Source organism: Platichthys flesus, chromosome 10, assembly GCF_949316205.1.
Source record: "Platichthys flesus chromosome 10, fPlaFle2.1, whole genome shotgun sequence".
NCBI classification, from domain to species: domain Eukaryota; kingdom Metazoa; phylum Chordata; class Actinopteri; order Pleuronectiformes; family Pleuronectidae; genus Platichthys; species Platichthys flesus.
Genome location: NC_084954.1, coordinates 12,276,797 through 12,300,493, shown reverse-complemented (window position 1 = coordinate 12,300,493; position 23,697 = coordinate 12,276,797). Strand labels below are relative to the sequence as shown.

The 23,697-nt window shown below is 42.2% G+C and overlaps 1 protein-coding gene across 2 annotated transcripts; it reads right to left on the bottom strand.

Annotated features, from left to right (window-relative positions):
• Window positions 1-858: 858 nt before the first annotated feature.
• On the bottom strand, window positions 859-23,070 carry kiz (kizuna centrosomal protein). Of its 2 annotated transcripts, none has more exons than XM_062397979.1 (15): window positions 22,886-23,070; window positions 22,383-22,445; window positions 21,678-21,840; window positions 20,357-20,431; window positions 18,523-19,123; window positions 18,205-18,433; window positions 15,324-15,443; window positions 14,469-14,633; window positions 13,186-13,336; window positions 11,014-11,170; window positions 10,491-10,553; window positions 9,081-9,179; window positions 8,691-8,760; window positions 2,010-2,056; window positions 859-1,160 (listed from the first exon to the last, which is right to left on the bottom strand). In XM_062397979.1, exons 1-15 carry the CDS (start codon window positions 22,957-22,959, stop codon window positions 1,057-1,059), a joined length of 2,181 nt encoding a protein of 726 aa, XP_062253963.1. In that variant the 5' UTR covers window positions 22,960-23,070; the 3' UTR covers window positions 859-1,056. The 2 variants fall into 2 exon arrangements, with proteins under 2 accessions (XP_062253963.1, XP_062253964.1); XM_062397980.1 differs by having other exon boundaries at window positions 18,523-19,036.
• Between the last annotated feature and the right edge of the window lie 627 nt (window positions 23,071-23,697).

Below are 23,697 nucleotides of genomic sequence, written 5' to 3'. Positions count from 1 at the left end.
TTACTCCGCTTCCACCGTGATCACCGTGATCTGTCGCACACAAGTATCTGTTGACATGCTCCTTAACATGGATATTATGTTAGGGAGCCTTTTAGCAAACTCCAAATTATTCTGCCACAGTCCCTTTTCTGTGGTGGGTCAGGGCTGTCTGAAGCCATTATTGGTAATGACTGTGGAGTCCTACTTTGAAAGGTTCAGGGATGTAAAGTCACCTAAAGCTGACTAATGGAATCCTGCTGACACCGAATGACAGGGGCTTTTACCACATCCCAGAATGGCAATTTGTGAAATTTACACTACAGACATAATGAAGTATAAATGTAAACTTGGGAATGTAGCCTCCCACACAGCAGCTCAGAGTTATTAATAGACACAGGATGTTCATGTGTGCTGCAAAAAAACGATAAATTGCAGAAGACTCCGCTGTGTGGCTTCAGCAACAATCCTGCAACCCGTGATCGTTTGCACAATACAGAGGCAATGGATCTTTGTGTTTCTTTACCGTGAGTGTTAAAGAGGCCGCGGTGGAGATACATGCATAGCGCTTGCTGGAGGGACAAAATATTCTGAGTTTGTTGGCGGTGCAACACTTTGTGCCCCGGGAGATGGGCCTCTTCAGCGGGTTCACAGGTCGCACGGCAGCGTGCAGAGTGGCCATTGTGCTTTGTCATTTCACAGGTGACTCACAACACTACACTCGAGCATGCCGGAGGTAGAGCACTCGGAGATGCTTGCGGCATTCAAAATGCATGATTTCCAGCCTAGTGCAAACAAATCGCTTTAAAAGATCAGTTTAATCTATTTCGAGCTGTTATTATGAGCCGGGAGAGTTGTTCAGATAAAGAGACTGAAGCAGGGTTAACATCAGAGTGTTGGACAACTCTTCACGTACTTTACCCAGCGTGAGAGCTGTCAACTTTATTATTTGTTTTTACGATACAGTACGCATATGATTTACAATGCCGACCGCTAAAATGGTGGTCAGGGGGTGAATTACTGGGAGCCAAACTGCTAGGGATTTTGTAGTGCATTTAAAAAAATATCTCTGGGGCAACGTCAATCATAGAAGTCATCAATGTCATCGTTGTTTGTGTTGAAAGGTTGAGGGCGTAAGGCTGCTTCAATCTCTGAGTAGCTGTCGTCGGATTCCCCCCAGAGAGCTGAACAGAAAAGGTACACAGGAAAACAACAATAAAAACCAGTGTAGCGCTTTACATCCTCTGCATGCTTTCTTTATGCAGCCAATTCTATCTTCTCTTTGAACAGTCCACCTTTTATACTGTCCTATATGTTGTCTTCATTCATAGCAGTGAAGTACATCGTGCGGGATCTGATTGCGGCTGTTAAAATGTAAATGTATGTGTCATTGTGTCACCTTATAAGTACATAAAGTGGGGTCCACTTGCTCGAGCCCCATTCAGAGATGTGTACTATTTATTTTGTATGTGCAGCAGCTCAGGTCTAAATATCTATGTGTTAATATTCACTTCAAACTGTGTCTACTGTATCTTAAGGTGCTGTTGCAGAGGAATGGTAATGGATTCTGATTATAGCCATCACTGCAACAGTTGTTATATTTCAGCTGCATCTAGGGACCAACCGATTCTATCTGGATACAGAAATCATTAGAATCAGTAATTCTCTTTCATGGTTTTATCTTTAGCAGTTGATAAATTGCCAAAGACATCCTTTGGTTATTGTTCGAGGTTTGATCCTTAATGCAAGAGCAGGTTACTGTGGATATTTATCAGAGGTTGCGCTCGCCGACAACATAAATCGAAGCTTTCAGGTTTGGCTTCAAGGTTTTTCATAAACACATGCTCAAAAGGCATAGCTGTTTTTACAGAAAAACTAAAAATCTTCACACAGGTGATTCACTTATGAAGTTCAGAAATTTAAAATAATTTCGTACTCGGGAATGCATGAACCCTCTCTATGTTTCAGTGCAATTAACCTTTTTTTCCACAGGGTGTCTCTATGCGAAATTGGAAATGACTGTCTATACTCACCTTTTGACTTTAAAGCAGAACGAGCCTTTGAGTTAGTCTTTTCTGTCCTGGAAACACAGAGACAGTTAATAGCGTTGTTAAGTTACCACTTTCTTTGAAAAATGAGCCGCTACTTTGGAGCGAAAATGGCTAATAGGGAAAAAAGGCAGCACCTACAGTAAATGTAAAACCACACAGACCACATTGAATGTAACCAATACAAATGAAAAACATAACAGAAGAGGTAATCCAACTAAGAATCTATCAAGAACTACATCTATATGACATAAATTGACTCATGAAAATCACTGGGACAGGGGTTGGATGGGATTGGGGTGTATTTGCTGGGTAAGCTCAGACAGTACAGCCGGGGGAACTTGCTTGACTCCTGTTCTAATTGTGCCAAAGGACTTCCACAAGGCCCTCTTTATTCAAAAATAGTCCAACGACAGGGTTGCCAGGTTCCCATAGCTCGGGTGATATCGCTATGTAAATGCATGCCCTCAGAAAAGGCTTTGATCTACCTCAATGCATATGTAATAAGGCCCCTGTTCCAATTTTAAAGGCCTCCTCTTTAATTTACATCATCACAGAGCCCATTCAGAAACCCAACAATATATCCTCATCATCTCCCAGGTTAGCATACATATACATATGGCTTATTTGTGTGGACCTTCTGTATCGGAGCAGCGCAGACGCTTTCCCCGGTGGAGAAGAGGAAAAAAAAGAAAGATGCACAGTTTTAAGCAGATGAGATGGGAACAAAAAAACAAAACAGTTGTGGGGTGTGTTCCTCCATCTGCATCAATTCCAACCCATGACCCTGTGATTGTCATCCTCTCAATCACCCTCATCTCCTCATCTCTGCCTCAGCTAAGTCTTGGCACACGTGACTGTACATTGAGGATAAGGACCAAATTACTCTGGCTGCATTCCCACTGCTATCTTCTAAACTATACATTGCTGCTTTGCACCACTCAAGACAGAATGAGAGAAAAGAGATGCACATCACCCATTGCAAACTGTGAGCAGATTGCTCTGGGCTATACGCAATATACCATAGAGCCAGTATAACCATTAGAATATAACCTTCACAGTCATATATGCCAACGGTACTTCCTACATGACGTTTGGATGATTCCAGCATCTTGTCAGGCAGCCGGCTGAACCTCTGCTACTTAAAATGCTAATAAGCCAAAGCAGGGTCTGAATAAGTAAAATAGTTTTGAAAAAAAAAAAGCAATTCCCCCCCCCCCCAATGATACAAGGTGTTGACACAAAGGTTGTGTGAATTTTATTCAATTTATAATCAAACCTTGTAAAAAACCGTAGATTTAGGTGAATTCAGGGTACTGCATAGCCTTATTATAGGTTATTAAAAGAAATAATACAATATAGTCATTTACTAGTTATTGTAATTTGACCATCCATGCTGGTATTTAGGGTGCTTAGTGTTTATGTATATTATATATATGTATATAAAGCTAATATAACAAACAAAATAGTATACACATTTAAAGATTTAAATCATGATAGACTTTTGGTACAAGACCAACAGTGGAAACCGTGATGAGGAAAATATAACAAGGAAATCTACCTGTTAGGCACATTGAGCTTTTTAAACTGAATGAGAGATAAAAAACCTGCTGAAGCAAAACTGCTGGGTTTAGTGCATCCATTTAAAACTGCTAGGCAACAGATCTTGACTAGACTCTGCAGCAGCAGCAAAAAATACAGCAATAGTCTACACGATTACTTCCTCTCCTTTGCCACAATAATAGCTGCTAGTGAGAGTAAATTGGGCTTTTTCTTTTCTCCAACTTCCCCGGGGGATGGGAATGGTCTATCAGCTGTTCTACTTGAGTGAGGGACAGAACTGATTTCAAGACGGGGCTATTACCATAGAGAGCCCAGTCTGGTTCTGACCCCGCCAATCTAATATCCCGTTTCCACAAACATTATGCCAGTTCATCTTCTGCTGAGTTTCCCTTAATTGAGGCAATAATCTGAATGTGTAAGACTGGGCTGGCCACTGTTTTACAGGCTCTGGTAGACAGAGGTGAATGTAATGTGTAAAATGATGCAAATTACAGCTATTGTAACATCATTTTTTTCCCTCTCAAATACCTCGTTCGATCTCTTTCTCTGGCCTTTGCAGTTGTTTCATATTGTTGTTTATCTCGTGTTTGAACAGTTTTTGAGTCAAATCTACAGCCACCTTCAAAATTGTATTTAGTTCTGTTACTGTATTTTCACAATACACAACTGCACCTCAGAAAATAATGGCATGTAATCTAATAATGTAATCTGATTTACAGATATTGTTAATTATATCTTTGAAGATATATAATAATTCTATTATAATAATTGATATATCGACAATTTTATATCTCAGGCACATTGAATGCACACATATACACACACATATATATATATTTATATATATTTATTTTTCCAGATATAGTACTGATGGTTTGGAAGACAGGAAAAAGTGGCTACACAAACACGCTCACTGAAACCCAAGCCACTCTGCTATCCTGTTAAACTCCTTTTGAGACTATTCTTGTTTGTCCTCACTCTGGTCGAGGGTTAAGAGCAGAGGATGTCACACTTTGTTTAGCCTATTACGCAAATTGTGATTTGTGAATATGGGATTAGAAAAGATTGATTGATTGATTTTCTGTTTAACTGAGTGATACAACTCCAGTGATCTGTTCTGCGACTACACCTAAACCTCTTTGCTGGGTAAGATGCCAATACTCTGTTAACCTGTGGCTTAAAAGACATTTACCGCTGAAACTTAATGCTGTCTAGAGTAGTTTCATGTACTACGGATAAAAAGCAAAGCATATCGTATATATTACAATAATGTGTCTAGTGTCGTAGTGTTACATTAGTGCATGGACGAAAACACTGGTCGTGCAGTACATACTGTCCTCTTAAACCGCAGGTTAAATAGGTTAAAGTAAGGGCCAATGGCCAAAGTAAGATATTGGTCTGTGAGTCGAGGAAGACCGATTTCACTTCTAATCCTACGGTATAAACACATTAGAGAATGTGAGGAAATAATGCTTACCAAGCAGTTAAGACTGGCTTGCACACACTGATAGCTGAAAAACTGCTTTTATTTACCCTGGCCTTTTTTAAGCTCCTGCCACCCACGCACAAATGCTAATAGCACAATAGCACTTTTGTGCAGCGGTGCTTGTCTAAAGGTAAAGGGAGACCCATCACCTCATCATTCCCATCAACTCCTACTCCCATCCCAGCGATGACCCCGCCGAAACATTGTTTAGGCTCCGTTTAGATGTACTCTACTGGGGCCTGAATGGTAGCAGGATATAGCCCTCAGTGGGGGCAAACAGTGAGAGGCAACCATGAGTACACTGGTGAGTTGGTGCTGTCTAACATTTGAGTGCTCTCTGCTGGCAATGAGAAAGAACTGCAGCTCAGAGAGGAGGAGGAGGAGGAGGCGCTGGGCCAATGATTTCAACCTCTTGACTGGTGGCAGTCAGGAGGAGAGAGCCAGGGGCAAGGGATCAGGACTTTTGCTCGATAGACCTGCATGTAAATCTTGAAGCTAAATTAACGACAAAAAATGAACAGAAATAAAGCAGAGAAAGTGTCTGAAAGCCAACTAAGTAGTTTTATAGGGAAATCAGGTTTACTTTCCTGGTTTCAGACAGTCAGTGTAGGACAGTGACCTCCTCTGGTTAGAGCCTCTAAATGCTGTCTCCCCCCTTAGTCACGGACTTGTTTGTCATGTTTTGTCCTGGTTATGGTTTTGTACTGGTTTTGGTATGATTCTCTGAGTGTGGGAAGATCAGGTAAGAAAAACAAGTCAGATCCGAGGTTGACTATCTACTGTTTAAGAGGCATAACATAATAGGAGATTTAGATTTAATGCTGCCATGTGCCTGGTGGTGCAGTTCCTAAGAATCACAAAGCTTTAAGTATTATATTGTCAGATGACGTGTTTACGTGTGTTTTCCTTGACTCATTGTTGGATTTTAGCAAAGGGCAACTTCATCTTTCACTCCCTCTTTATAGATTTCTATTTCTCTGTCTCCCTCTATCTCGCCTGTCACCTTCTTTCCACATCCCCTTCCCTCCACTTTTTTTTCTCCTCTCAGCTCATGTCCCTCTTGCCCCTCCATCCCTCCTCCCTGTGAACTGTCAGGGATCCAAAAACATCGCCTCCCAATGAGAGAGAGCGAGAGAGGGAGGGAGAGAGAGAGAGAGAGAGAGAGATTCTGATTTTGAGTGATTTGAGGTCGAATGCTTGAGCACATCCTGTTGTCCAAGGCAAAGCTGTAAACCACTAATTGTTGAGTCAAGGTTTTTGTCAAGCAGGCACTAGGCACAACAATCATCGCACCGGCTGATGGCTGAATGGAGGATTTTAGTTTGTGCACGAGTGTGTGTGTGCACATGTGTTAGAGCATTTTTTTAGGATCAAAACCACGGGCGGAATAAAAAGGTATTAAAAAAAACCTTAATAAAAAATAAGAAAGGAGTGGCATCTGAAATGCCTACAGTAGAAAGGAGCACAATGACGCTTTGCACGAGAGGAAGCAGTGGCATGCACTCGCGTACAATGGGGAACAAGTGGTCTTTACATGGAGTGCAGCTGCTTATTAAGACTCACTCCTTCGTGCATTATTCCTTTCATCCCCACTCAACCACAAAGTGATTTTACTTTGCCACGCACAAAGACAGCAAAAGATTTCTAATGGACAAATCCTTAATAAATGTTGCAGATCAGTCGCTTCCCCACGACTTATAATACAATAAACAGCACATTCTATAAAAGTGTCTGACTGAAAAACACTGTGTGGGAGAGAGCAAGGAAGAGAGTGAGGGAGAAAAAAAGAAAAAAAAGAATATGAAAGACCTCAATTCTCTCGAACGCCATAATAGTGAAATGAGCACATATAAATGTGTTAAGAGTATCTCTTTGCATCTTGTATAGACTGCATGTATTTAATCTGTAAAGCTTATTAAGGCCCTAGTCATTGCTATGCAAAGCAGCACCCAGTGCTTTTCTCTCGCTTTTCAGCCGAGTGCAGTGTTTAGCCAATAGGACTGGCCCCCCGCCTCTCATTCTGCATTCATAACATGCAACATTTGCACAATGTATCTCTCAAAGGCCCTGAATAGAAGGCCTTAATACTCATGTAAACAACTGCAAACCAATTACTTAATGAATCGGGCCCACACATAATGAGGAGCCTCACAAAGGGCTATAAATGCATTTTTTGCACCAAAGCCTCTGCTTTAAACTACAATCCCTCTGCTGTACTCCAGGCTTAACTGGCAAATCATAATTATTGTCTAAGACAACAGAGAAAGAAGCCATTTTTGTATTTTGAGTCCAGTTCCATCCTCCTTTTGATGTCACTCATCAGCTCTCTGACAAAATAAAGCAAATAATTAACAAGTTTGTTTTTGTTGGGTAGGAGAGGCGGGGGGGGGAGAGAGAGAGGAGAGGCAGCTTGCTGCGGCGTTATGCTTCTTCTTACAGGGCTTCCACACCACTAGTGGTGGCAATAAAGTAACAACAAGTGACTTGTGCTAAGTGGAATGCATAAATCCAAGCAGAAGAAAAGAGCAGAAATCGCTGTATGACTGAAAGGGAAGAAGATGATGGTCATGGTGACGTGCAGCTCTTCACGCCGTTTCCAGTCAAAGCCTAGTGGGATTAGAGTGTCATCCACGCACAACGACACATTTGTTCAATTTTACGTATGTACACAACTTGAGGTCTCATCACTGCTCTCTGCTTCTGTCGAGCTTTTTTCCAGCAGGTTCTGTTTAATTACATATATTGCGTGCTTCCCTTGCACGTTAATGACAGGGCCGAAGGCACCATCTGAGAGGATCTGGGCCCGAAATTGGCTCATGTTTATTAAAGAGCTTGGTCACGAGGGCTGGCAGTGGCAGACATCAGCAGCTATGAGGACCACAATAGAGCTAGCCCATTAGGCCCTTCCCTGGGCTAATAGGCAGACTGGGAGTGCCTGCTTGCCAGGCCAGGGAGGTACAGACTTGAGCCCTTGTGTCAGCGTGGTGCCCAGTAATCACATGAAATCAGAGAAGATTATTCCTCATAACGTTTACCCAGCCATTACGACTGCCCAAATGGGTTCGCAGTGAAGAGGTGCTCTGAGGACCCGACATGCAATTGCAGATTTGATGAAGTCGTGTTGATATTCAAATGTAACTGTGATGGTGTTAGCTTCCACAAGGCTATTTATCATTAGATGTTCTTTTCCAACCCACTTACGGCTCTGATTTGAGAAGCTGAAATGTGTTTCAAGGGTGAAAAATCAAAGGACATTTGTCCTTGTCAACACTCAAGTCCCCTTCTTCCAAAACAGTTGTCCCTGATTCTCTTCTTGACATGGTCTGTTTGCATTCTGACGATAAGGCTGAAGACACTGAGATTATGACTCCAATTTATTTGTTGTGATGCCTGTTCTGCTTTTCATTTCTCAAAAAACCTGTCCCGACCGAGCAAACAGTGAGCGAGAGGGGCTCCAGGGGCCTTTTGTCTTTGTAAGCGAGTTAATGGGTGGCGCCCAATTGATCTTATGGAAATGAACAGGGAATTATGAGAGCAGCCATGCAAATGTACATCAACCACTTTGGTGTCTGGTGGCCCATTTCCTGTGGCCCGTTGAATAATAACAATGTTCTTACCCGGGGTAAGGGTCTTGATGTGAGGAGCGTTTGGCCCTCCCCAGGTCCTCTTCATGGCCGTGATTTATTCCTTAAGAGAGAAAACAAGGCCAGATGAAACCATTAGGTATGGACATCTCATCACAAGCTAATTAACAATGCATATTTCCATGTGGACTTTATGGCAAGGATTATGGGAGTGTGAACTCTTTGAATGCACAAGGAATACCTGAGAATATAGGAAACGGAAAATGTGATTTTGAGCCAAAAATTGGTTGACAATTATTTGGCGTGCAGCATGTGGGCTTTCTGTGGTGCCCTTACGTGTTGCGAGAACATATGCCAGTGTTGACCAATGGTTAGGCTCCGATTGCTTGCTACTTGCCGGGTAGAGTGGACTGCATCTCTTACCTGAGAGGCCATCCACCTCCTCCTCCTCCTCCTCCTCTTCAGAGCTCTGCTGCCTTTCCTGCATGGCTGATTGTTTAAGTAACTGATATGCTTTGGTCTCTGTTCAAGGACACACGCACACACACACAGACAGTCGCTGTTAAATATTTGCTTAAAAGCCAGGTTTCCAACTTTCAGAGGTTTCTGTGTTTGTTGAGACAACACGCTCCAGTAGCTGAGTCTTTTGGTCTTACTGCCGTACAGAGTGGGTAAAAAACACTGCGCTCAATCAGCTAAGCTGTTGATTCAAGCCTACAGTATGTAGCAACAGTTTCCATGAGACAGCAATCAGCATCTCACATTATCTCAGCGTCCCCCTGGCAGGAAGGCAATGATTGATTTTCTGTTTTAAAAACACTCATAATTACTTTCCGGCACAGTAAAGTAGGTATCATATTTGAGAGGAGCACAGACTGCACTGGCAAAAATCAGCAGAGCAGAAGTACATAATAAATGGGCTGTTATCTCAATGGTGTGGCTAAAACACACAGAGCAAATCATAAGGAGGGAGCTACATGTCCTGACATTTCTGACTTGGTTTCGCAATGTAACAAAAATGCTACTTTTAACCATTTTCAGAAACCATACGACATTTACAGTGTACAACTATCTCCAGTGTTATTCCAGCCACTGCACTTTATACAGCCACAGCTTTTACATCTATTCTAAAAATACCCACTAGGTATACAGATGATCATGTCTTGGCAATTACTAGCGGTTCCAAGGTCAAGGTATTTGATTGTAACATGAATGTCCCTCAGCACAGCAAAATCCTTTAGTGGCAACATCTTTAGTCATGCTTTTTTTTTATCTGGTTATGGCTCTTTTGATTAAGAGTAGCGATTGAAAACTGGACTCATTTTGCTGGCTGTGCACCTTAGGGAATGCGGACACCAAACACCCAGTAGGAAATCTGACAGCCAAGGGTAATGCAGGATTGCTTTACATTTCAGAGGTGCAGCCGAGGGATGGGCACACCAACTGCTTCCAGGATGCCTTCACATCTAGTCGTCTTCAAGTCCAGCCTTGCCGGAGCATTGTTTAGAAGATAATGAGAGGCGATGACAGATCTCTTGCGCTTTCCACCCAGGCATCCTGACAATTACAGCGACCGCATTATGCCGGGGACTGTGAATTATCAATTTTGCCACAATGCCCCAGACTAGGGCTGAAAAACACAGCTAGTGTTTTCTCGGAGATAATTAGAGAGAACTAGCACTGCTCTTCAGGTGGGACTTTGACCCTGGATTCACCTTGATCATCCTGCCTCAGCCATGGCTTAAAAGAGCCCATTATTCACTGCAGTGGGAAGAAAACAAACCACAACATAAGGACAGTGTGAATGCTGGGGCACCAGCAATGCCTTTTTACCTCTAATAGGAACACTTTCCACAGGGCTTTCGTCCTGGCTGTCCTCTTCAGCACTTTGTAGTTCTGTAAGAAAGGGAAGCACATAGTGAGAAGCAGACGCAGGGAGGAAGGGAGTCTCGGGGATAGAAATGGGATTGGGGGGGTCTTTCTTCACCTCTGAATAGACGGCTGCATGAAAACTGGCCTGTGAGAGATTCATAAAAAAGCTCTATGGAGAAATTGATTTCTTTCATAAAAGGGAAGTTTTAGTTCTCTGCAGAGGTGGCACATCAAAAATAGCAGAAGTCTACACTTGTTCCCATAAATGCCCTTGTTACATATTATTGTGCAAAGACAGACTTAACTCTGTTTGAGAGAAACTACAGGCAACTGTAATGAAACTAAACCACTTTCTGAAAGGAGAGATTTTAATTGTTGGGAAAAGCCATTCACCCGTAAAAAATTTACCAAACCCCTGTATTCAAATAATAATAACTAGAATTGTTTCTATTGTGCCATACAGATACTGATAATTTCCAGTTACCTTGAATCTGTTGCTGTTGTGCTGACCTGGCGGGTTTCACATGTCTGTCAACCAGGAGGGAAGAAGGATCACACGAGGAAGACAAGTCGCTCTCGTCCTCAGCTGAGGGGCACTCCTCACTGGACCGGGACAGAAGTGTCCTCAGCAGCACTTTGGCCTGCGAGCAGCACAAATTAAAACCACATTCTTAATTGTTCCCATTTAGTGAAGGAAGTGTCAAATTGAACTCTCGCTGATTAAGCAAGTCATTTACTCGGCCACGGCTGCTCGCACAGAGGTGCAGCCGTGGTGCACATTCAAACGCCAAGAGAAAATAACTTCAAGTTCTCTCACTCGTTTAACTAAAAAAAGATAATTTCGCACACTTTCGCTTCCACTCGCCCTCTCACTCACAATTTTTTTTCATTTTTGCCCTGCCTCTCTTCTCATCCATGAGATTAGAGAAGCGCCTAAAGAATGCAATCACCCTGGCATTAATGTGCAACACGTTCCAGATATCTCCCCTCTTGGCTGAAAGGATTGAGACAACTGCTCTCTTCCTCCCTCTCCAGCTCATTTTCATCTCTGGGGAGATGAGGATACACAATTAAGAGGAGCTGTTCCGGGAGATGAGGAGCGGGGAGATGCCACACACCGATTCCCTTCCTCTCCCTTTTTACCCTCCCTCCATGTATCAAATTCTGCCATCATCATCTCTCTTTGTGATCAAAGACTGCCTCTCAGCCTCAGACGGCCATTTGCAACTTTTAATGAGCACTAATATGGAGCGGATGATCAGGAGGATTTTGACAGTGACAAACTTTAAGTGCATTGTAAGTTCTTATCAGTAGGTCGCAGTGAAGATTGACAATGTACACCCTTTTAGTTTCTGAGAGGGGAAGAGACACAAACACATGCCAGTCTGAGCTGCCCGTTGGTATTTGATGATGCTGCACAGAATAAAACTGTCTTGATCCTTATCCCCGATATCCCTCTTTGTTCGTTTTTTAGATTTAGTCAAATGTACGGCGAGTTGAGGGCTCTCGCGGACCCACAGCATTTTAAATATCAATGAATGCAACTGTTAGCACTTGAATATTCAAAGGGCCTCTTTGAGTGTGTGCATGCGAGCTGCATGCTCCCATTTGTTGGGAGTAGCCGGGCTGTGTGGCAAGACGTGAATGGAAATTTCAGTTTTCTCTTGTGTGTGGAGAGTAAGCTGTTGTGCGAGAGGACCAAGGGAGGGAGAGAGAAATAAAGTGAGAGACGATGGAATAGAGGGAGTGAGGAGGATATAGATGGAGGAGATGGAGGGAGAGAGAAAAATTTTCAATCAGGCTTTTCTTGATGCACTTGGACACAATGATGGAGATGGCAGTACCTCTCCTCCTTTTGTCAGTTCATATTTTCAAGAGGCTCTACAGTCTCCCTCTTTGCTTCTCTCATTGTATCTGGAGCAAGACCTCAGAGCCACAAGAACCCCCGATAAGATGAATTCACAAAATTAACACAAACCCTGCTTGTATATATATGATCATTCCTGTACATAAGACTTATATATTTTTTGGGATTCTTGGTGAAATCTCCTTCCTATTGTAATCTTTGGGCTCTAAGTGGGACTTTTCATGCTTTTTTTTGATTATTAAACATGATCGGCACAAGGTCAATGAGCTGGGAAATTTAAAACAATCCTCTGTTGTAAAGAATTTTTAAATGGTTCCCCTCATTTAGTCGGACCCAGCTGACGGTTATACTTTGGGCTAATATCAAATTAAAAGCAAGTGTTTCTCAGAGGAATTCACCACATGAGATGAAAGAAAACCAAGCAGAGGCTGTGATTTGTGATTAGCGCATGGGTCAGGATCTCCCTTCTGTCTGGGTCAACGTGTGAAGCAATCTGATGAGCAGGCACACCAAGCAGGGCTTGGTTTCAAACGCCAAACACAAAGAGGGCTCTCAGTACGGACTAAAGCTCCCTTTAAAAAACATGCAAGGCAACAACAAAAGAAAGAAAAACACTAGTCTTTTTGGAAAGTAGAAGAAAAAGAACACATTTCTTTCCTGTAGTCATCTGTGTGTGTGTTAACGCCTGCTTACTTTTGGGGAATGGGTGTCTGCCTTTGCAAGTGTCTGACCTCCTATTTGTGTGTATGTGTCTGTGTGTAACGGCAGTGTATGTGCCTCCGACGCTACCTGGTGGCTGTAGGAGGCATGGCGCTCCAGCAGCAGCGGCGTGAACAGCTGGACCAAGCGTTCAGTGTTGAGGACACGGCGCTCCTTGAGCAGAAGGGCGTGCTTGAACCAGCGATCCCACAGCCGAGCGGCATCAGGAGGGAGGCTGGCGCTGCAGTGAAGGGTGGGGGTGGGAGAGAAAGAGGAGGCTTTCTTGTAGAATGCTCAGTGAGACATCTGAATACCAGTCATTATTATACTATTTATTTTTATTTGTTCATACTTCCTTTTAATGGAATAGTTTTACATTATCAAAAACACGGAGGACACGTTTTACTAATGTACATAATCTGAAGAAATTTAAATATAATATATTTTAGCACATTTCTTCCCCCATTGTCAAAAGATTACTTCATTTGCCATCTTTTAGCACTTTTAGCACAAAATACGTATCGTTAATAAATTCCAGTTAATAGAGAAAAACGAGAGACTGGAATTTAGAGGCATCTCCTAGTTGAAAACTGGAGGAAAGGTCAAAAAGCCAAAAGGGATCTCCAGTGGAAAGGCACACTGGTGTGTTTCTTTGGACTGAGTATATAGGAGGAAATGTCTCATTGAAATCAATAGAGTAGTGAAGCAGAGCACGGATTTGGCTCAGAGTACAACTCCTCATTATCCAAAGGACTGGAAGTCACAGATAGGGCATTTTAATTTACTCATGACATTCACCGATGCACTGTCACCACACTGGGTGACACCAAAGATGACCTTTATATTTGTGGACAAGGGAGGCTGTATCGAATGGAAGCGTGCAATATCTCAGCCACTGTTGAAATGGACAGGCAGCTCTTCAGTTTTTGTCTGAAAAGTGGAATTCACCTTTACTGTACATATTTTCACTTTCTTTATGAGATGAAGAGAAAGGCCTATTGAGCTCTGTCGCTTTCAGAGCATTGATAATTGTGCATTATACTTATATAGCAAAATAGTTGACAGTGCACAAAAACACACACTATGTTACACAACCCATCACTTTATCACAAACAATATTTTACTAGATATTTAAACAAACACATACATATATACAAATATGTATATATATATATATATATATATATATATATTTAAATTATGAGAAGAGGTTAAAAGAAACATTACATAAGCAGTGGAACTTTATACAAACTTCTTAAAATCCCACAATCACAAGTCTCATTCAGCTGAACATAGCATAACTAAAGACAACTTTGGAAAAAGACACACTAATCTTTGGTTGTCGGATAATTTCGAGAAACCCAGAGACTTACCTTATTTCTTTAGGATCAGAGCTTGACTGGTGGGAACTCACTAGCTCCTGTGAGAGCAGGCAGCCCTTTGCCGTGCTCCATGACAACCTCTGAAGTTCGTGAAGGACAACGGCTCCACATGCTCCAAGGTCCTCGTCATTCAAGCCCGCTCCGACGTTGCAAAGGCTGCCAAATATATAGAGAGAGCAGTCAGCTACCGCCACGGAGTCGAGGGCTCAGCCAACAGGTCAGGAGTACATGGGAGAACATCCAGCAGCTGCTAGCACTTCACACACACACACACACACACTATACAAGTATAATCACACACATCACTTGCTTACATAATATCACAGCAAGACTAAACATTACACTGAGGGTCACGACACAATACAGCCACTCTCTTCACTATTGAATATGTTGTTGACATCATTTCAAACACTCACATTGGGGCATAAGGATGTACTGGGTTTGAAAAGAGAAGGACGGCTTTCCCTTGTGAGACATTTATGCGCACTTTACAACAAGAACTCAATTATGGTAAATTAATCATGCTATGAAATATAAAAGGCTTATGAAAAATAAGCCCGGTCTAATGAAACAAATTCTCCATTCTCAATCTCCTCGACGCCCAATAACAATTCATCAGGGTGGTTACTACAACAATCCCGTGTGTTCGAAAACCCCTCAGAAATAAAGACGTGCGCATGTCTGTGATGACACTTCATCTAAACTGAGAGCCCTTGGCAGAAGGAGAATATGTTTTCCTCATCTGCACAAACGGCTCCATGGTCATTAAATAAATATACACAGCATTTTAATTTTGACAGGGAGAGATAAGATTGTAAAGTCTGAAGAAAGACAGCGAAGGTGTACCCGATAAGTCTATTGAGTTGTCTTCCATCAATTGAAGAATCCCCATACAAGCGGGTCCATTCACCGTGGAGTCGTCCTTCGATGCTGTCTAGCAGATTAAAGATTCCTTCCTGGGAGAGACTAACAAAAAAACATAACCCATTGATTTTGTGAAAGGAGGAGGTCACAGGATCGATAGACCCATTATTTGAAAAACATTTTTCCAGGCAATTTCCTTGTCACACACAAGGACTCCTGAAGGAATTTGATCATTGAAGTGCTGGCCCCACTGTACAGGTCTTAAGCAATTCAAAAAGCCTTGTCTGCTAACGGTGCCACATGTAACGACAGGTTGTATGACAGAAGCTTGAGAAACCTGCCACTCAAAACTAGAGATCGCAGAATTAGCGTTCAAATGCTGGAGTAATACCTGATATCAACTAAATGGAGAAAATACATTTCATAAATATACAGTATTATTACAAAAAAGTAAACATGTTTCTTTGTAAAATGACGACGTGTAAGATAAAAGCTTCCATAAAAAGGAAGGGGCCTCTAGATTTCTAGATTTATACCTTAATCTGGGCCTGTGTGTGGCTGCAAAAATGAAAAATGGATGTGTAATGCATGTGGATATTGGGAATCCATCTCTTCCATGAGCATTAAGCTCTGGGTGGCCCTCTTTGAATATTCCCCAGAAACCCCGAGCCGAGAGGGATCCTGAGCCCCCTACATAAAAGGGGCAAAAAAGAATTTATGACAATCTGTAATGGGCTTCTGGGTTAGGGGTCAGCAAACAATTGCTCCCTCTTTTTTGCAGGTTGTTTCCTGGTAACATCCTGATTAAGCTAGCAGCTTGAATTATATCCATGACATTCTGTAGTGTGCCATTCGTCTGTGCTAAGTCCTCTTCAGTGTGGCTGAAGTAGCATAGGCAAAAACTGTCTTTTTTTCCCTCTCCCTTATCGTCAGTGCGGGCCTTGAAATAGTCATCTTTCTCTTTCCACTTTTTTTTGTAAATGCTCTTCAAAGAGAGACCTTTAGAGAGGGAGAAAGTGAATTAGTTGTGTTTTCCTGCAAACCCCTTTCTCTCTCTCTCGTTGTATTGTTGCCAGCTTTCATGTCAAGGTCCCCAACCTCACTTAAGATGCTGCTGTTGTCCGTGTGTCAACATCATCAGAAACACATTGTTAGCTGGGAAGAAGGGGTCAGCCTCCACAGCGTACAGTACAGGCTCCGGGGTGATTTACCACAAGGAATGCCCTCACCGTCAAGCGACTGGTGTCAGGGGAATCTCACCGTGCTGGCAAAGACGGCTAATGTAGCACACGAAGGAATGAACAAATTGTAACACCAACACACTGAGTGCAATGTAAGACTGGCAGTGGATTTTTTTCACAAACCCAACGTTAATTGGGTGACATGCTGTCCCTAATCGAGCAAAGCCATCATGCAGTTCAGGGACGACATATTTAAGAGTAGGACACAGGGAGGCCATTATGATGCTCCTCGAGGAAGAAACCTGAAGGATATTTCCGGCGTATGCTCTAACTCACCCTAGGAGGAGGAAATATAATGGGATAATCTAATGAATTGCCCAGACTTGTTTTTCCTGACTGTGAGCTGAATGAACGGAGCGATATAAACTCTAACCTTAAGGAAGAGGGAGAGAGAGAGAGAGAGGATAGACACTGGATGCTCTTGGATCTTTAAATCAAAGCCTCTGGTTTTCTCCTCGTACACAGTAGCTCTCTGTGCTAAGAACGAGAGCTGCAGCCCCCGCGGTTGTCTCCCCCAGCACAGGCTAGCTGCGGCTCTTCTTGAGCTCACAATGTAAACAGTATAGTCGACCGCACAGACATGCACAAACAAACATGCTACACTATCAGAGGGAGGATAAAAACCCTCACACTGCTTTTGATATACGTATAGAGGTCATACACATTTCTAAAATAAAGCATTTGACTCTGGATAATGGTCTGAAAAGCTCTATGTGTTTGTGGTTACAGAAAATGATGCGTTTGCACTGAATATCATTGTTGTGGCCACGTGTGCAACTGAGTGTGCAATCTAAAAAAAATAAATATATAATAATATACAAGCATAATGGGGAAAATATAACCAAATGTTTCAACAATATGGGCTGTATATGAGACTATGGGAAAGAAAAAGAATACACAATAAAAGTAAAGTTTTCTTCTACGTTTTTCAAGAGCAAACGAGGTGCTGGTCATAATAAACTGTGTATTGCAGGGAAGGTGCAGAAGCTCAGGGAGCAAACATTCACATGGGATTTTCTGTGGCTCTAACCCCATCCAAAATGATCCTTCAACTCAGAGGCCATCATCACGCTAAGGATTTGTGGCTGTAAGTGCTGTCCACATGCCCACCCTCCAGAACACTCTATGGTGCCACAAATTTCCTCCTCCACTGGGGACTTCCTGAGGTCTCTCAAGCAGAAAATTGCTCTGTTACAGCATTATCTTGGATTATGGCAATATTGTTGGTGACAGGTCCTGAGCTCTTCCCTATAAGATGCATCACTGCCACCGCCGCAGCTGCCGCAGAGCTAGAGGGAGCGAAGTGGCGTGGACCGTGACTCCCACAATCCTCTCTGTCAGCCTCAGATGTGATGGTGGCGAGGAGGATTGCGCGGCTTCTGCAGCCCTGCTCCTATCATTAACAGCCCTCTGTGTTTCAGCATGGCCGGGCAGAACATTTTCCTTTCTTGGCTTGCTTAGCTGTAAAATGTGTGGGGGGGGGGGGGGGGGGGGGGGCTGACTGCATTGTGAACATTTTAACACAACTATGTGCCGTGAAACAATCTAAATGTTTTTTGCTTTACGGAGTTGCCTTTAAAATTCCTGATGACAAAGTAAAAACAAAGATAGACATACTGCACCTTTCCAAGGTCACAGCTGTCTTCTTGGACCCATCAGAGTGGATGGGTGATTCTAGGCTGTGTTGATTGAGAGCATCACTTCCTCCAGAAGTGGCGTTCCTCTCGGATTCCACATCATCTGATAGCTCAGATTGGGTCAGAGAAACGGACAGGTCACTAGCACTGCTCTCGGACAACTCCACGTCAGAACCCGGCGTGCTGACACGTATCACTTGGCTTATTTTCGAATCTTCAAAAGGACAAAATAAAGTGTTTTTAAACTGAGGATGTCAGGAAATGTAATTAAATAGGTAATACACAAGAAATTGCATTTCAAACCTGGTGATTCTTGAGCTCCTTTTCCAGAAGTGTGTTCAGGCATCAAAAGGCTGAGACTTCTCCCTCCAGCCTCCATTATAGGTGGCTGATGAGCCATCTTTAGGGATTTAGTGTCTTCTGCAGGGGAATCTTTAGCCGTCATTGGGACTCTGCTGCCGGGAGATGGATTCCTCTGAGGCCCAGTCAAATTCACCCGATGTAAAGGTTCTTGTTCATCATCACTTTCAAAAGGCGCATTGCCAGATGCTCCTGTTAAGGCAGACACAGACGGGAGCACCGCCATCTTTCTTTCATGTTTGTCACTCAAATTACAACCATCAGGGGAATCGTTTGAGCCTGAAATGTTATCTGATAAACGTGTTCGGTTGCTGGTGGCTTCCTCTTCGCCAACTCTGAAGTCCTTCAAAAGGCCACTTGGTAGACGTTCGCGGGAGTGCACACTGCGATTGGGTGAGCGACACATTGCTTGGGGTGAGTGTACACTCGTGGTGCCGGCATCAGACGCTCTGGAGGTCTGTTGGTCCATAAAAATGATTGTTGTAGAATTTTTAGCTTGATGAGAGAGGGAGTCGTCCACATGATGTCTTTGCACAGCTTTGATCTGTAAATGTGAAAAAAAAACATTATTTCTAGGAATTAATCCCCCCGAGACATAAGTGAAATTCTTATGCATTTTTTTCAAAAATGTCTTACTCGGTTTAAATAAGTCTGCTATGATAGAAATTCAAGTCGAGTATATTAACATTCCACTTTACATTTCTGAATAAGTATATCTTATGTGGGCCAAGGTCAGAATTCTTTTCACAACCTATTTCAGAAGAATGTCTCAGGATCAATGTTTTAACTTTTAATCTTATTAGAAATCCTTTAGACAAGTTTTGATTCATGTCTGCAATGTCACCAAGGGGCGGTTGGGGGAAGAGCAAAAAAGCCTCCCTCCAAACATAATAACAAAAAGCATGGCTTCTGTTTCTTTTCTGATAAGCGTCTTAAATACCAAACAGTTAGCTGCTTAATAACATTCACTGTAAACCATGCAGCCTGCCCAGCAGATCCACAAAGTAGGTAAAAAAAAGGGGAAAAGTTAATTTCTTGGCTGAGTGATTCCATCGGTAGCTGCAGGGCAAAGTAGAAAGTGTTTCACTAAAGTAGCAATTGATTCTTCTATCAATCTGCGGCACGCGTGTGCTCTTCCAAGGAATGTATTAAATATGAAAATCATATCCCGTTATCATCTGTCTCCAGCTTTCAGCCCGGTAAGCTTCCCTTAATGAATGCTGCTGCCTGAGGGACATGCACACTGCAAGCCAATGGCTTGTATGCATAATGGAGTGACGGTACCATTTTGCTCATTACAATATCGACAGGCTGAGGGGGTTTTGCACACAGTTACAAGTGACTGCTCTAGACAGCATGCTCCAAGTTATTATGAGATGTCTTAGACATTTCATCTAAAAGAGCTTTAACTGCTTTAAGTGAAGGGAGAAAGCAGCTATGGGCTTGAACTACATCGCTTGTACAGATGCAGCAGCTCGGATTAGACACCTGTGCTATTACAGATACAAAATTTAAATGTTGACTCCTCTACAGACTTACCAGGCATAATGTCTACTTCCCTTTGTTGTTCTAGACCTGAAAACACAGCTTGATAGAACTGAGATTTGCATAAACCTTGTAAACATTTAAAAAAAGGAGCCCAAATAAAGAAAAAAAAAAAAAAGTAAAATTGTTCCGCTCTTCAACAAAATGTGTAACAGTATAAGATACAAAAAAATACACTCTATTGTTATTACTACTAGTGGTTTGCATTTTATGTTCCACATATCACCGTTACCTTTGCTGCTTCAAGCCCTTTCTCCATTTTCTTCCTTTCTGCCATACATTTCGAAATCTTTTTGAAAAAGTCAGCCTGTATCAAGAAAATACAGAATATCACAAAAACAGTGGTAGGCAGATCAGCTGCTTGATTAATAATCTACAAAAAATGATCACAGAAAAACAAGAGTCACAATATTTGTGAAAGGTAAACTGACACAGAATGACAACACTGGGTGCTGTTTGCTACAATGCTGTGATAGTGCTGTTGGATATTATCTGAATATGGTCTGAAAGCAGATGGATTGACAGCAAAAGTGACATTGTCAAGCATCAGTCAATCACAGCGCGTTCTCCCAAGCGGGGGTCCTCGGTGTGACTGACCACCCGTAACATTTTATCTGACTGGCCAGATTAACTGCCTAAATCCAGTTCCAATTTAAAAAAAACTAATGGTCTGGTTACGGGCACTTGGATTAGCTCAGACATGCCGTACCTCTAAACAGCAGTTTACCGAAGCAGAGCTACTACAAGAGCCTTCAGTTCTGGCTTTGAAAATCTTGCACAACCAGTACAAACAAGGCTTAAAAATATAATTGTTATATAAATGTATGCACCTCAGTATGTGTGTGTGCAACTTCACTTTGCTATTTGTCAATCTGTGGATTTGTGTGTTTTTTTTATATTGCTGAAAACATCAATGCTAAACCAGAAAAATACAGAGGGACTTAGAAAACAACAAAAACAAAGGGGCAGTGGGAAGACCAAATAACAACAAACATGTAGGACTCATAGAGCATCAAGAGGAAATAAACCAACTGCTTGAGGGGAGAGAATGACTAAACCTCTGGAGCACTTCAGAGTCTCTATATTGGGCAATTAACTCAGCGAGTCATAATTAGCCAATTTTGTTAATTTCAAATTAAGCTGTCAAGCACTGTCGTTGTGTTTTAAGTGATAATCTGACTGGCTCATTGTTTTCCCCCTCGTTCATTTGCTTGTCGTGATAAATTGCACATTTTGGGTGTTTACTAGTGTCACATCAAGCAATTCCAGGCAAATATTTTGACTCAGCTCAAATAAAAACATAGCATTAAGGCAGATACACGTGAACACGCTTCATAAATAAATACACATAACCTAGTAAAATAATCTATGATATTGTAGATCTGTGAGTTTGTTGTTGTGCTACAGTACAATTGGAAACCTGTTGTGTTTTTCTAAAAAGTAATGAATGTATTAATGATTATTAAACCTGGATCAATCTCAGTGCGTGTTTTTTTCTACTAATCCACAATGAGAAAAACTACTCCTGTGGATAAATGAAATTGTGCGTGTACCTTTTGTTGTTCCAGGGGGCCATGGTCAGGACTATATTCCTTAATGCTAATTTCTATGCACTCCACATCTCTCAGAAGCTCAAGGTTTCTCATTTTCGCTCGATCTTCCCTGTTTGAGATTTCCTTGAGATAGCTGCGCAGTTTGGAACACTTTATCTGCAGGCTGAAGGCAATGGAGAACTATTATTCACAAGAAATATTATCTAAGAGCTTAGTCAAAAAATAAGAGCTTGACTTTTCACAAGAGAAGGTTAAGCACAATGTGTTTTAAATTTAAAAGGTAATGCTCAGCACTCAAACACAAGCTTTTGCTGCTTTGGCCTGGCATGCTAACATTCAGGACAATCAATTTGCAATGAAAACAAAATTGTTGTGCGTATCCAAAGAGGTACCAGTAACACATTTGAACACAACACTGTTAAATATTATGTATAAATAATTTAGAGTAAATGATTACCATCGCTATGCATTTATGCGATTTACAACAAATAGTTTACTGAACAAAATCACATGCACTACATGGTAAATTTCAAACCTAATTTAATAATTAAAATGAACTTGTATGCAAAGAAGACTTCCTACCTAGAATCCCATATATTTAAGTTTTCAGTTAATGTGAAAATGAAGGAAAAATAAGAGATTGAGGCAGTAAACTATATACACACAATATAAATATATCATCTGTCAACAACAATGGATACTTACATTCTTGTATCTGATCTGGAGTAAACAAACAGTTCCCTCTCAAGTTCCAGTCTCCGTTTCTCCCTGCACACACACACAAACACACACACGTGAGAGCAACCCGTCACACACTGTCACTCACTCACACCCCTGCTGCGGCTCCGTGGTTAGCTATAGGCTAATTGATGGCTAACATTTAACACAGATGCCAATGTTGACATTAGCTACATTTAAAATCATTAGCCGCATAGAAACTAGCATCCCGCTCATACAGGTTAGCTTTCCTAACCCTAACCCTAACCCATCCATTTACATGCAAGAACCACCAAAACATGACCGCTGTTAGCTTCGGGTAGCGTCCGAGATCAACAGGCTAATGAGCTAGCTAGCTATACGGACTTTGCAGCTAGCACCACGTCACTGAGGCAAGCGGCAGCGGGACGCTCTCGGGCGGGCAGAGACCTCAACTCGAGCCCGCGGTCTCCACCAGGCCGCGTGAAGCCAAACAGCCGGTGGGACCTCACCTCTGGTGCATGCTCTGCTGGATGGACGTTATCTTCTCATAGTACCGGTCCTCACGGCGAGACGGGCTGGACATGTTTCACCCGCTTTGACGCTGCAGCAGCACCGAGAAGAAGAAGGAGAAGGAGGAGGAGGAGGAGGAAGAAAAGGAGGGAGACTGTTGTTTACGTTGGTAACCATGAGCACCGCTTCCCAGAAAGCCCCGCGGGTAAACACAGAGAGCACGTGGTGTGCGCGCGGGCTCTCATCAGTGATTCTCTTTTGCAGGGGGAGGTGAGTGCAAGTGTGTTGTTGTTGTTTTTTAACCAACAACTAAATATAAATAAATATAAACATACAGAGCTACCAACTGTTTTTTAAGTCAAGCAGAATACCAGCTCTAAGCTGCAGTCACTGTATAGTGTAAATGTAATTTCTTCTTTATTTGGGTGATTTCATTTTACGTCAAATAGAAGAAAACTTACCAAAGCATGAATTAAAAAGGTTACAGGGAACACCACGGTGCAGAAAAGAATAATTGATATAGCAGATTTCAAAACAAGGTGCTATTCAAGTTTTTAAAAAAAATGGAAAATGAAGGCAAACAAATGGAAACTATTTTAAAAAGCACACACTTGATAAGCTTCCACTCCCCCTCTCTCTATCTGATACAGATAGATGTCTCATTTGCTCCATTGGCTTCCGATCTTGTCTTGCATTCCCAAAGTTCACCACTGACAGTTCTCAGTTCTAATAATGTAATGTTTTGACTGCAGCAGCACGTCTTTTTAAAATGTGTCTTTTTTTGTCAAAGCGACAGCACTACGTAGCCTTG